Genomic DNA, 14,630 nt, shown 5'->3' on the forward strand with positions numbered 1-14,630 from the left:
AGGAGAGAGGCTGCGGGGACGCCGCTACCGCATTCACATACATTATTAGGAGCGGCGGTACTGAACTATCGCTCGCTGTTGTTGCTGCTGCTCCTGCCTGCCTGCCTGCCTGCCTTTACATGGGCGAAGAAGGCACTTTCCAAAGATTGGCCTTGCTTTGAAAAAAAGAAGCTGAGTTAGAGGCTGCAAAGGTATAATCTCTTGACCCTTCGCAGGAAAGCAAAAACTTTACTTTTGGATAATCGGGAAATGTCTGTGTGTCTAATGGAACCAACGTTGCAATTTACGTTGCATCGTTGCCTTTGGGCCCTCGCTGCATTTTTTGTTTTTAGGAAAACAAGAAAAATACTGCTTTAACTCAAATTCTCCCCTTTCCTTCCCTCCCTCAAATGACGTAAACAAAGGAAGTGGAAAAGGTTTGGGATTATTTAAACGGAACTGAATGTTAGAGGTTTAAAAAAAGAAAGAAAGCTGCCCATGCACAGTCCTACCAACTTTATTCAGTCCTGACTTCATTCTCATTATTACTATTCCCATAGCTTGTCAACCTGCTTTCAAAATAGTGTTGCAGGATGCAACACAGCAACTTTAAGTATAGAGTATATAATGCATCTTTTTGAGTCCCCCAGACCCCCCAAATAGTATCTATAGTTAATGCTATCCAAACACAAAGATAAATAAATGGAAATATTCTCATTCTTTTGATGTAAGGATTTTTTTTTCCCACTGTGCACTGAAATATTTAAAACTACCATGGATTGGTTCATTTTTAATGAGCGTCATAAATCTTTCAGAATACTAAGAAAAAGATATAAACTTTATTGTTTCTTTTGGGTCAATTTAGAAACAAAAGTAAGAAAGGTTGGAGTGCAAAGGGAATTTAGACTTGTAAAGGAAAATTAACTGTGAAACAAAAAAGAAGAGAGGTTGACAGGATAGTAAGAGGTGAAAGGGAAAGAGCAGAGCTCAGATCCTACTTTGCTTCTGTCTTCAGCCCCAGGAGGAATTTTGATGAAATGGACCTATGGTATGTGTGAAAGTATGGAACAGCAACTCAAAACAAATAAATAAGGTATACCTAGCTACCATTAACAAGTTTAAGGCTCCAAAAAAAAGCTTAAAGGATCATCTCAAGACCTTTCTTATGACCTTTGAAGATCATAAAGAATGGGTATAATGAAATAGGCCTAATATTTTCCTGTCTTCAAAAAGGAAAAGGAGCTAAATAATTAAGACAGGACAGTTTGATGTTGACACAGACCAAGGAACAAATTATTGGGTAGTCAGTTTGTCAGGATTTAGAAAATAAGGCATTGCTTGGCAAGAACCACAATGAAAAAGTAATGTCAAATTAATCTTTTCTGAGAGAATACCAGTTTAATTGATCACAGGGAGTGTGGACACAGTATCCGAACTTCAGCAAAGCATTCAATGATGTATTTTATGAAATTCTACCAGCTTACGGGAAGTATTAAGATTCAGCAGGATCTTATCAAACAGAAACATTGAGCAAAAGCCATATGCCAAAAGGATCTTGATGAATCACAAACTGAACATTTGATAAGAAAATAATTTTATTTGGCCATCAGGAAAAAAAATGTTAATAGTAAGAGCAGTTCACCAAGACTATCCCAAGACTAGTAGACTTTCCATTTGAAGTATTTAAAAAGAAGATAAATGAGCATCTGTCAGAAATATTGTAGTAGCGAATTCCTGCACTGGGGTGAAGGGGCTGGATTAGATTATTTTCAATATCCCTTCCAATCCCTCCATTCTTTTGACTCTATAATTAAAAATATCTTACAACTGTTTTAAGCACCTTTTAAGTGCTTTTTAAGTCTTTCTGTGTAAGCCTAAAAGACAAATTAAGTTTTAAATACACTTAATCGTTAAACATATAAGGAAGTGTATTTACAAACACATTTCTGTTATTTTGTGAACAGAATATGCTGTTGGAACCATACTTTCAATTTTAAATTGGTCATATCCTTCTATGGAAGGTTTACTAATGTAAGAAAAGCCTTGCCAATATTTTATTTTTATTCTATCCTATTATTTTCGTTTGTGTGCTATTCAGCAAAATGAACTGAAGGGAAAATTGCTAATTTTACTAGTGTTGGGAAAACTTTAATCCCCCCTCCTCAGTATTATTACTTCCATTATTTTTAGAAAGAAGTTTAAACTATGCTTTTTTTCAAGTACATGTACACATGTACTTGAAAACATGGACATACCTTAAAAGTGTGATGTCTGACTGCTGAGATAATTTATTGAGATCTTTCCCATTATATGTATCAAAAGTAAACCTTGTTGAGTTCAGTTATACTTTAAGAGAAGTATTTATGTCATTGGGTTGCATTGCATGTATTACAATGGATTATAAGCTAAACTACAAAGCGTCAAGACACTTTAACATTCATGTGAGTTAGGGATCAAGAATATTTTAATTATCTTAAATGGTAACAACTTAAAATATTTTCTTCATTCTTTGCTTTTAGATTTAGTTTATTTGTTTTATGTATAAACCATCATAACTAAATCCTAAATTACATGTACTTCATAATTTACAGAGCTTTCCTGAACTTGGTATTCTAAGATTGCTGGTGTGTTTTCATTTATTTTAGATAACTGATATATTTCTTTCTGCACCTACTCAGATTTATTTGAAACTACATCCACCAGTTCAGTCATAGAAATATGCAACTGGGGTCAGGCGTCTGATAGTTGATGTCATGTTAACCTTTCACCTTCAAAACTTATAGGGCCTTTCAAATGAAATAGTGGAATGGTGACAAAGCATCTCAGTAATTGAAACAAAACTCTGTTTTTGGTATGCACTTCAATGTATCCTAAAGCACTTTATTAACAGACTTCTTCTACTTTTGTTTTCCAAAAAGAATTCAAAGGAAGAACAGAAGAAAACCAGATTGGACTTTTAGTTCCACCAAGAACCAATTGGTAATGGATAACATCTAATTTGTTAGCTAAATCCCAGATGCCATAGAAGGAAGTAGAAAAGGTGAAGCAGAGCACTGATTGGATTATGTTGTCTTTCCGTTTCAAGGTCGGTGTAATTGCCGGTCAGTTTTAAACTGCTTTATGAGAGAGAGGGAGGTAGGAAATCTATAGCATGGAAATGTCCTACTAGGGAATTGCTAGTTTTTACTATAATGAAAAGGTACTACAGTCAGAAAACTGCATCTCATCCTCAACTACTATTTTTTCCTGCTATTTCAGGAAATTTGTGCAGGGTAAAATGGAATTTTCTCTCTTCTTGCCATTATTGTCTAGACATTATTGTCTAGAACTGAGGTTCTGAATTGGCAGCTAATTATGAATTTAAAATATTTGCTCCAGTGAAAAATATCTAGGGAAATAAAGAAAGAAAAAAGTAAATGTTTCATTTCCCTCTATCTCTTTCAAATCTTGCATATACAAATTCAACTGTAAACTGGTTAAAGACCTGAAATAAAAATCTCCTAATTTGAGGGGCTGCTGTAAAGAAGAGAGGGTAAACCTATTCTCCAGAGAAGTAGTCGCTGTGGCCCACCGGTGTGCCATGAGAAAATTTTGGTGGGCCGCAGAGAAATCTCACCCCCAGAGCATTCCCCCCAAAGCAATTAATCCAGGCTGCGCAGAAACACAAGGCTGCGCCGTCCACATGGCCCACCCACTCACTCTTACCTGGCAAACTTGTCTGCTAAGTTGCTATTTTTCCTTTTTCTAACCATCATCTCTTCTGCTGTTCCGGGAGATTTAGATTAGCTAGGAAGCAGGAAATGGTTGGATTTCTTGCTTTCTAGCTAAGCACAGCTGAACTTCCCTTAGGACTGAAGGTTTGCTTGCAAGCAAATTTGAGAGACTGAGCTAGATGATGGCAGATAGATAGATCACTGAATGATTCTGTGAGCAACTCAATCTGCCTGCTTTGCCTGATTTTGAATTTTTTTAAATGAAAAATTCAACATTTACATGCATGGTGTATTGTGAGTTAATTTTGTGAGTTTGCTTGCAAACAAATTTTATGTGACAGACTGAGCTAGACGATGGCAGATAGATAGATTTCTGAATGAATCTGTGATTCTGTGAGCAACTCAACCTGCCTGCCTGCTTTGCCTGTTTTGGGGTAAAAGTTGCTCTTTTTTTATAAAAAAAATCAATATTTATATAAATATTTATAATATTTACATACAAGCCATGCCCAGCCAGTCACATGACCACCAAGCCACACCCACAAATTAGGACACACCCACAGAACTAGTTAGTGGTCCCTGAGGTCCAAAAGGTTGGCGACCCCTGCTCCAGAGCACCAGAAGGCAAGACAAGAAAAGACGGAAACTAATCAAGAAGAGAAGCAACCTAGAACTAAGGAGAACTTTCCTAACAGAACAATTAGCCAGTGGAATGGCTTGCCTTCAGAATGGCTTTTTGTCTGGAATGGCATAAGATCTGCTTGAACAGCGGGTTGGACTAAAAGACTTCCAAGGTCCCTTCCAACTCTGTTATACTATTAATTGTATCTGGATTGCTGTCTAGATGAACATTTATGTTTCAATGCTCAACTTTTTTTATATACACAACTCAAGGCAGCAAACATACCTAAAATTCTTTCTTCCTCCTATTTTCCCTACAGCAACAATTCTGTAAGATTAGTTGGGCTGAGAGAGTCATTGGCCCAGAATCACCCAGCTGTCTTTCATGGCTAAGGCAGGACTAGAATAGCAATAGGAAGAGCACTTAGACATATACTGCTTTATAGTGCTTTACAGCCTTCTCGAAGTAGTTTACAGAGTCAGCATATTGCCCCCAACAATTTGGGTCCTTATTTTATCCACCTCAGAAGGATGAAAGGCTGAGTCAACTTTGACCCTGGTGGGATTTGAACTGCCAAATTACAGGTAGCCGATAGTCAGCAGAAGTGGCCTGCAGTACAGCATTCTAACCACTGCACAATTGATTCATGCTCTCCCAGTTACTAGCCTGGTCCTTAACCACTAGACCAAATTGGTTCTCACTGTGGAGACACAGCAAAGATTAGGCCTGGGGCAGTGCAATTTATGTTGATATATTGTTTTGCTAGTGCAAGATCGGAAGATGTGGAGAGACTTGGCCATAGAATTGCCAAGAGCAGGACTTGACTGAATGGATAACATCATCATTTTGCTCACTCAAAGATGAAAGGGATGCATCTTGTAGACAAATGTCATAATGGAGAAATTAATAAAGCAAGTCCAAGCTAAGAAAATAGGCAGACCCAAAGGACTTCTCTCGAAGACAATGTACCTGTCATGCCCCTGGTGGAGACTGACTCTGAGGGAGAGGAGGAACAGCCGACAGAGTGGAAGTGTGGCTCCGGAGGTTGTGGAGGAGGCTGGGGAAGGGCAGAGGCCGGCTGGGAAGTCACCAGGGCCCATCTCTCCATCCTAGGGCACACAGGGAGGAGAGGATAAGGGAGAGATGTGATCTACTCGGGAGGAGAGGGTCTTGATCCTTTTCATGGGCTGCAGCTGTGACAACTGAATAAGAGGACGGACATGAGTATGGGTGAGTGCTGGAAACAAAAGCGTGGAAATATCTCTATTCTTCTCTGAGTTTGGTGTCCTTCCCAGTGTGTGTTCTGATATCTGTGGACATCTTCCAGCCCTTATCTTACCTGGTTTGTGTTGTTTTTTACTCTTTATAATTTATAGGTATTTTTAGTTTAAACAGCATTTCCTCTTTCTTGTAACTGCTCGTGTGGGAGTTTTTTGTCTTCAGTCAAGGATATTTGGAGCTTGGAAGCAAAATGAAGGAATAAAAGGGGCTTTACCTGTTTCTTGTGACTGTGTTTATTTTGTATCCCACCCTGGGTCATCACAGAACCTTTATTTTATATTAGTAAGAACAGAATGCAATTTCCATATATGCATTGAACAGTTTAAAAGAGAAATGATTAAAAGAATGTAGGAATTTGGGAGTGTTTTATTTCCTTTATTATTATAAATATCTTACCTCATGAGCAAAAGTTTGCTTCGCTTATCATTTTTCTCATTCTTTCGTATCTGTTAGGAGAAAATAAATACTGCTGTTGGTAAGAAAATTTCTCAGGGACTAACTTTTCACACAGTAAAAACAATGGCATGTAGGCCATTCTCTGCCTGTACCTTCAACTAATCTTTGTTCAAAACTATTTTCTCTATTTTTTCCTCAAAGAGATATCACAGAAACTTTGGAACCAAGGGCAGCATATCTGCATCACAAATGAAACCCATTTTCACCACTAAGATTTTATCAAAAGCATTCACATTACATAACATTACATAATTTGAAATAAAACATTTAATATTGTATAGAATACTTCTAACAGTAATTATTAACTCAAGCCTTATTACCTCTCATTGGGACTACTGCAGTGTGCTGATGTGTGTACATTACATTTGTGCTTTAGACCTGTACTAGTTTCCTATTAGCTTCTGAATGTGAATCAATGTTCTAGTTTTACAATTAAAGCCCACATGTTTTGACACCAGAGTACATACATTTCAGACCACATTCTCTGCCTAGTTTCTACTCTCCTATCTTGAATACTTTGAGGGAACTTGCTTATGATTCTCCACTCTTGTGAAGTAAAAGTTGGAAGCTTATAGGTATATTTTCTGCCTATACTTTGGAAAAGCCCCCCTCTCCCAATGGTACTTGGTTTCTACAAACTGGTAAAAACAAGTATTTTGGAGAGTCTTGGAGGAATAAGTTGGGATCATCAGCTTGAGTGATTGGCAGCAGGCTAAAGTTTCAGAAGGCGGAGAAGATATGAGGAGCTGTTACCATTGCCATGATCTCCAGTTTTTGCTCTCTTTTTTTAACCAAAAAGATCTACACTTTAATTTGACAACTAATGTGTAGCTGGATACATGTAATTTATTAAGCCATGGCTTAACATATTGTCTGAGCGCAGCTACTTGCAGCTGATTCAATAAGACAAGTTTAACAAGGCGGTCAGGTAGATAAAAAGGCAAATGTGTTTCAAATATGTATTTGTATGCAGATGGCATCTGTCAGGTACATCTTCAACAGCTCATCTGAAGCAAAAGAAAACAATTGCCCGTTTTTGTTTTGTGTCTGTATGTATTTTTCCAAAGTAGCAACTGAAAATCACTCCCTTCTTTGGATTATTCAAAAAGAATATTTAATGGTTAACCATTTCTATTTATGGTATTGATATCACACTTTTCCACCAGAGACTGAAGCACTTCTTTCTCCAATTTTATTAATACCTTGATGAAATAATCCAGGGATAGACAACCAACAACATAGCTGCATAAATATAAATTTATAAATTAAATAAATCAGAATATCAAAAAAATATTTGATTAACCCCCAAAATGTGGCCCTATCTTTTACATGCAAGAGTTGGGTGACAATATAATTTCTATACAAAACTTGCAGAATTTTCAAGGCCAGTATGGAATGAATAAGCAAAACTTTACATTAAAATGGATTTCTGTGGTAGATCAGAATTCTATAATGAATGGCAGCAATTATTCAAGCTTTTCTAGAACAATTTTCACATAGTGTTCAAAGTTACAACGGCACTGAAAAAAATGACTTATGACCATTTTTCAGTTATGAGCTTTGCAGCATCCCCATGATCAAAATTTGGACGCTTGGCAATTGGTTCGTATTTATGACGGTTGCGGTGTCTGGGGGTTATGTGATCATCTTTTTGTGACCTGGCAAAGTCAATGGGGAAGCCAGATTCATTTAACAACCGGGTTACTAACTTAAAACACTGCAGTGATTCACTTAACAACTGTGGCAAGAAAGGTAAAATGGGGCAAAACTCACTTAACAAATGTCTCAACAGAAATTTTGGGCTCCATTCTGGTCATAAGTAGAGGACTACCTGTACATCTGAACTACTGTTTTGCAATTTATATTAAAAAAAAAAATCGTTCTCTGCACGTCAGTGGGAGGTCGTTGGCTATTTGGACGAAAACTTGAGTTGAAACTCACCGCGCTACCTTTCACCTAAAAGACGGTTGGTTGCTCTCTTTGACGTTAATGTTGCCTCTTAAAGGGAAACAGGCCCCGCTTTACACATTTTTCTCGCCAGCCTTTGAATTACTACCATCAGGGGCCCTTTAAAAAGTGGATTAGTCACGCCCACGTCCTCCGGGAGGTCACTTTACAAATCCTGGGCGGGGGTCACGGAAGCAGCCAATCGGTATCCGTCTTAGTAGGAGGTGATCGAAGCCGCTGCAGAGAGAAAGAGAGAGAGAAAGATGGAGGCTCTTTCGGAGGGCGCGGCGCTGGTGGAGGGCGACCGGATGCCGCACGCTGCCGGCCTCTCCGCCCTGGTTCCTGACAGGCTGCATCAACGAGAAGCGGAACGGCGAGAGGAGGCGGAGAAGAGGCGGCGAGAACGGGACGCGCAGTCGGTGTTAGAAGAGCAGAGCGATTTTTTCACCGCCTCCTTTGCCCGCGAGCGGGAAGCCATCGAAGCGCTGCTGCTGTCGGAGCCGGCTCAGGGTGCCGAAGCGGCTGCCGAAGCCGTGTCAGAGGCGGCTCGGCGGCTGCAGGATCTGCAGCGGCTGCTGACGGATTCGGTGCGCTTCTTGGCTCCGTATGAGGTGAGGCAGGCCCAGGCGGCGCTGAGCAAGCTGCAGGGCGCGCTGTCCGAGAGGCGCCTCCAGTTGAAGCCGAAGAAGCGGTTCGCCTTCACCAAAGCCCTCAAAAAGGACCCTGCCTCGGCTCCGTCCAAGCCTCCCGCTCAGCATCCTCCCCGGGAAAGCTCCGCCAAAGACCAGAAGGAAGCGGCAACCTCCGCGTCGCCGGATCCAAGTTGCGGCTTCAGCCGGACCGAGGGACGAGCCCTGGAGCTCGGCCCGGCCGAGCTGCTGCAGCAGGACGTGGTGCTGTCCCAGCTCAGGCGCTGCCGGGTGCTGTTACGCGGCAACCCCAACACGCTGCTGGTGCGCGACTGTCACGACTGCACGGTCCTGTGCGGACCCGTGTCGACCTCGGCGCGGGTGGATGGGTGCAGCGGTTGCCTCCTGGCCCTCGCCTGCCAGCAGCTCCGGACCCACCGCACGACGGAGACGAGCTTCTACGTGCAAGTGACCAGCCGAGCGATGCTGGAGGACTGCAGCGCCGTGCGCTTCGCCCCCTATTCGTGGGATTACGCGGGCAGGGATGCCGATTTCAAGACCGCTGGCCTTGACAGAAGCAAGAACAACTGGGACCAGGTGGACGACTTTAACTGGCTGGCCCAGGATCAGGCCTCCCCGAATTGGTGCGTGATCCCGGAAAAGGAGCGGATCACGGATTGGAATGCCGTTAACGGCCTTGCCTTTGTCGAGGATTCCCAAAACAGCTGCAAAGAGGACTGACTTTTCAGGGCAGAATTAAAACTGCGGTAAATAAGTCCTGAATGGCGCTTGGAATCTCTTTAAGGAGTATGATTGGGTTGCCAAAACACTTGTCCTGGTAGCCTTTCACTGTTTACCTGCTATCTGATGATGTGTCCTGGGGCTAATGTTTAGTGTTGTGTGTGCTGGGGTTCTTTCTACAGATCTGCAATTGTAGCTGTTTAGGTTGTGTTTTTGTTCTCTTAGGAAGAAAACTTATGGAGCCGAAGATTTTAACTTCTAAAATGTTACCCAGTCAGTGACTTGCTCATCTAAATACTGAATAAAATTATTAATTTAGACATTGGCTATTTTTATCTCCAGGATGTGTTTGTGGTGTATGTGGATTAAACTCCTTTTGAAGAGTGATATGAGATATTTAAAGTTAGGAATGGTTTAAAGGTACTGTATATATATTTTTTTTGACAGCTATATAAGAAATGATCTAGAGATGCAGGATTTCAGAACTACTTTTAGCATCTTAATTTGTTAAAATACTTTATTAGTTTAAACATTATATCAGAAGCAAATTCTTTCTGGGATCTTCATCTACTAGTACCAAGCCAGAGAATTCTACAAAATTTGCAAAGCATATTGAAGGTTATTCAGAAACTATGTCAGTTAGCATTACTTCACTTTTACAAAACAGCATTCAGGTTGTTGAGGTTGCAAAAATGCTTAATTTTGGATCCCAAAGGATTGTACTTGTACTTTTGTGTGCCTGTAAAAATTCTAAAGATAACATATCTAAAAGGGCACACCCAAAATATACAGGCCCTAAGAATTATATTACCATAGATAAGCACTTTAAGTGGCAGAAAGTAGGTGCTTAAGTGTCCTTCTCAAATTAAACTACAAAAGGATAAAGTCAAGTTTGCATTATAACTTTCTGCTACATTTTGCACAAAATATTTATTTTCACAATAATATGGTGATATAAGATTCTATAGAACTTTATATTTTAGACATATTTCACAATCCAAACATTTTAAGATTTTATTTTATTTCCACTTTATTTTTTACAATTCCTTGTTTGAAAATTTCTCAGTTATTTGGACTGTTTTTTATTAACAATTTTGTTACTGCATTCATAATCTTTTTTTAAAATATTTATACTAAAGTAAATCAAAATATATAGAACCTGCAAAGTATTCTAAAGATAGAACTGTTCAAAGCTTCTGCAAAAAGAGCTGAACATTGCACAGGAGTTCATATAAATGCTCGGCTTTGAGATATCAAATCAACTGTGTTGTTGGCAAGCTTTGTGGGGCTGCTTCAGATATTATTTTTCTCTCTCTCAGTACTCATGAAAATAGCCACAAAAGTCTTATGGTTTGACCGTTTGGAAACAAGTGTTGAATATGTTCCTTAACAGATTAAAATTCAGTTGCTGTACTATAGAATATTAGTTGTTTGCATTTTTGTGTCTAGTAAAGAGGGTAACTGATAATGTCTTGAAGTTGTAGAGTTAGTCCTAAACTTAGAATCACAGTTGTGCCCAGAATTTTGGTCCTAAGTGATTGCTGTCATTAAGCAAAGTGCCCCTGTGACCACCTTGCTCAGTGACCAAGGCGGTCCCATTGCACTCGTTAAACTCTCCCTATTGCACTCATTAAACAATTGTGTGGGGGTGCTCAGGGTAGGGGAAGCACTGGGAGGCCCAGTGTCCACCAGCATATGGAAACCTGCCTAGGGTTGGGAGCATTGGCCAGCTAGGCCACCAGCACACAGCCCGATCCCTGCCCTACCACACTGGTCCACTTACCTTTGTATCACTTCACTCCATCCTGCACATGGCTTCCATTCTTGTGATGGTTCACAAGGCTTCTCCAAACCATCATCAGAATGGTGGCATTCAGTAGCATTTTCTGCTTTGGAAAAGAAAATGCAAATACAGCATTCTGAAAGGCTCTGAACCTCAGTATTTCAGAATTCTGAGACTTGGAACCTTTAGCATTTTCTCCTCCAGAATCTACTTCTTTCACTAATATCCTTCTCTCCAGAGGAGAAAATGCTAATCAAGCTGGCATCAGCTCAGAGCCTTTTAGAATATCAGCTGTGTTAATGTCAGACTTGCAGATTCCCCTCCCTGCACAGAAGTCTCAAATCCATTGTCTCCTTTGTTCCCAGAAATCTTAAATGGCAATTGCATGGTCACAGGGTACTTGGCAACTCATAAATGTGAACAGGTTGCCAGACTCCTGAAATGCAGTCATGTGAGCTGTGGGGAGGGCGGAGTAATGTTCCAGAAGTATTTTACGTGGCTGTTGTAACTGAACAGTTGTTAAATGGCCAGTTGTAAGCTGAGGACTTCAATTAAGCTTCCTATTACTTGTGTTCCAAAAACAATAAATTTTCAGTGTTTTTTTTTAAATAACCCCATTATGATTTTATTAAAGGAAAGCTACAAACTTCTCTGGGGAGATAGGAACCTAGTATTGTAGATATGTCCTTAGAGGTTGAGTTGTTTTCTGACCCAAACCTTGTTCCAAGGAAACAAACACTAAACAGAAGTAACGGAAAAACCTTTTAATGATTTTTTTATGAATTCCGTTCCTTCACAGTTAAAAGGCTGTTTCAAATTAATTATCTCTAAGAACGAGCCTTGAGAAGGTGGTGCAAAGCTGCCAAGAACATTAAATAAAGTTACTAAGAAAGATTTCAATTACAAAGAGTCTTTAAACACCAACTAAGATATTCCGAACGTCCACAAGGCTTGAGTGCAAAAACTTCTTTGCTTCCTGTAAAGAACTCTGGTTTCTCAGCTGGCTTTTATCTCTTGAGGGAGAGGCCATTGCCTTGCAGCCTTACTCCCAAGTCGCCCATGCTGCTGCAGCTGCTCTTTCCTTCGAGCAGCCCTGCGCGCACGCGCACTGGACACAGGCTCCTCGGGAACCTCTTCATCACTGCTGCCAGCCTCCATAATCTCCAAAGGAAGCATTCCACTCTCTGAAGGTCCAGGCGCCATCCCTGCATCACACACAGGCCCCTCATCTGAGTCCTCGCTCTCCGAGACCTCAGCCATCCGCACCTGCTGCCAGTGAACCACAACAAGTTGATTGTTTTGATGAACAAAGCCTGGCTGCTATTTTACCTTTTAAAAGAAAAGTTATATTTTGCGAAATGTAACTCATAATACAGGTAGTCCTCAATGACCTGTCATCTAGCAACCCATTTAGAGTTACGATATATCTCCCCAGTACTACTTGCAACCTGATTTTAAAGATCTGATGACTGCATTCTTCCACTCACTTGATTGTATATTGGGTGCTTGATCACCAGCTCACATTTAGGACTATTTCCAGCAACCCATGATCACTGCAATTTTCAGTGGTTTTTGCTGATTTCCAGTATTTACTTCCTATTTCCAGCAAAAACAGCCATGGGGGGGGGGGGGGAGGGTTGGCTTAACGACCATGGTGTTCGCTTAACAACTGCCACAAAAGTAAAAACAGGTGCTACACATGATGACCTGCTTAATGATTGCCACAATTTATTGCCATAATTACAGGCTCAATTACAGTCCTAAGGCAAGGACTACTTGGAGTAGTATGTGATGCGGTAACAGTGAAGGATACCAAATGTACACATTAGGAGCAAAGCTGGATAGAGCTTGAAGGAATATAGAGGGACTGATACTTTTCAAGTTAGAAGATGGGTGTATTTCAAGTTAGAAGATAGCATCTACTTAGGTGTTAGAGCCAATTTGGCATAGTGATTAAGGCATCAGGCTAGAAACTGGGGGACTCTGAGTTCTGCACCATTTTAGGATGAAACCATCTAGATAAGCCCAGGCCAGTCATTTTCGGCCTTAGAGATAGTGGCAAAACACTTCTGAAGAACTTTGCTAAGAAAACTACAGGGAATTGTCTAGGCAGTATCCAGAAATTGGATACAATTGAACAGAAGAAAAAACGAACAAACCTAGATCTACTCACTATGATTTTTCAACACCCACCATGACATCTTATCATGGAAATCTATCAATATGGGTTGCTCTGTAACATAATCAGGCTTCTGCTCCAGTTTCTTGGCATTTTGAAGATGAAATTGCTGCAATTGCAATATTACCTGAGAAAAATCTTTGTCACATCTTGTTTTCTTTAATTCTTTTACACACAACAGTACAGTATTTGGTTGTATAAAGTGCCTAACCCATCAATATTATGTGTTACCTTTTGGTGACGTGTACCTATTCTATGTGTATATTTTTATCATCTTTCTGTGGAGATGCAGATCAAATAATGCAAGATTCATTTTTCAGCAATTCATTTCACAAAGATTAGGTATTATTTAAAGTGAGACTTTCATCTTCTCTTTAATTTTTGAATGTTAAGTATACTTGGATATATTGCAAAGATTTTAAGTATCTTGGTGGTAACTAGTTCATTATTGCAAAATATTGCAAAAATAAGAACAATAGAATGGAATGGAATGGAATGGAACGGAACGGAGTAGAATAGAGTACTTTATTGGCCAAGTGTGATTGGACACACAAGGAATTTGTCTTGGTGTAAATACTCTCAGTATACATAAAGAAAAGGTACATTCATTAAGGTGAACAAGTTCATGGAAGATACAGTAGATTTTTTTCAATCTGCACAGCTCACATTTAAAAATGAACCAAGCATGTACCTACTACTAATATTCAATAAGAGCTAAACATAGTGCATACAGGTCCACACATTTACAACATCTATTATTAGAATTCTATTCTACCATTCCACCATCAGATCAAAATAGCAGCACTCTTACCCCGCTTTTCCTCCAACAACCTGGTGAGGTTGGACTGAGAAAGTGATTGCTCCAAAACCACTGAAGTCCAATGACTAATGGTGGACTTGAACTTGGGTCTCCCCATTGCCGTTCCATTACCACAGTACCTCACCTCTTACCATACAGTACTGTAAGTTCTATTAGAATGCCCTACTAACATTTTCTAGCATAATAAAAGACTCTTTCTAACGTAATAGCAATGATGAAGTTTAGACTCTCCTTTTCCACTGTATGTGAAGTTCTTTTCTCAGCAAGACCACTGTTGCCTGTTTATGATTAATCTGTAAACTGCTCTATTTTGGGCTCAAATGTCTTGACAGTTCGACATAGCTTCTGTGATGATTTAAGAAAGTTGTCGCAATTAAGCTGGTAATTCTTGTTTTTATCTTTAAAATGCTTAGACTGAAAATCATTGAAAACATGACCTAATTCCATTCCCAAAATGCCTAAGTCCCAGAGCATGTCATT

The 14,630-nt window shown here is 39.9% G+C and overlaps 1 protein-coding gene and 1 long non-coding RNA gene across 4 annotated transcripts; both read left to right on the top strand.

Annotated features, from left to right (window-relative positions):
- Positions 1-50: 50 nt before the first annotated feature.
- On the top strand, positions 51-6,004 carry LOC148127591 (uncharacterized). 3 transcript variants are annotated; one of them, XR_015743523.1, is made up of 3 exons: positions 51-191; positions 2,898-5,279; positions 5,338-6,004. It is a non-coding gene; the product is annotated as an uncharacterized LOC148127591 (long non-coding RNA). The 3 variants fall into 3 exon arrangements; XR_015743524.1 differs by having other exon boundaries at positions 2,898-3,064; positions 5,081-6,004; XR_015743522.1 differs by having other exon boundaries at positions 2,898-6,004.
- A 1,250-nt stretch (positions 6,005-7,254) lies between these two features.
- Positions 7,255-10,789, top strand: TBCC (tubulin folding cofactor C). The gene has a single exon (XM_026695827.2). The coding sequence runs from the start codon at positions 8,262-8,264 to the stop codon at positions 9,366-9,368; it is 1,107 nt and encodes a 368-aa protein (XP_026551612.1). The 5' UTR covers positions 7,255-8,261; the 3' UTR covers positions 9,369-10,789.
- The last annotated feature ends 3,841 nt before the right edge of the window (positions 10,790-14,630 follow it).

The sequence above is a fragment of the Pseudonaja textilis genome, chromosome 1 (genome assembly GCF_049901715.1).
Source record: "Pseudonaja textilis isolate UNSWEBS1 chromosome 1, rPseTex1.2, whole genome shotgun sequence".
NCBI lineage: Eukaryota > Metazoa > Chordata > Lepidosauria > Squamata > Elapidae > Pseudonaja > Pseudonaja textilis.

Excerpts from the sequence above, each read along its gene's own strand:
- TBCC (XM_026695827.2), top strand. The coding sequence starts at position 8,262 with ATGGAGGCTCTTTCGGAGGGCGCGGCGCTGGTGGAGGGCGACCGGATG.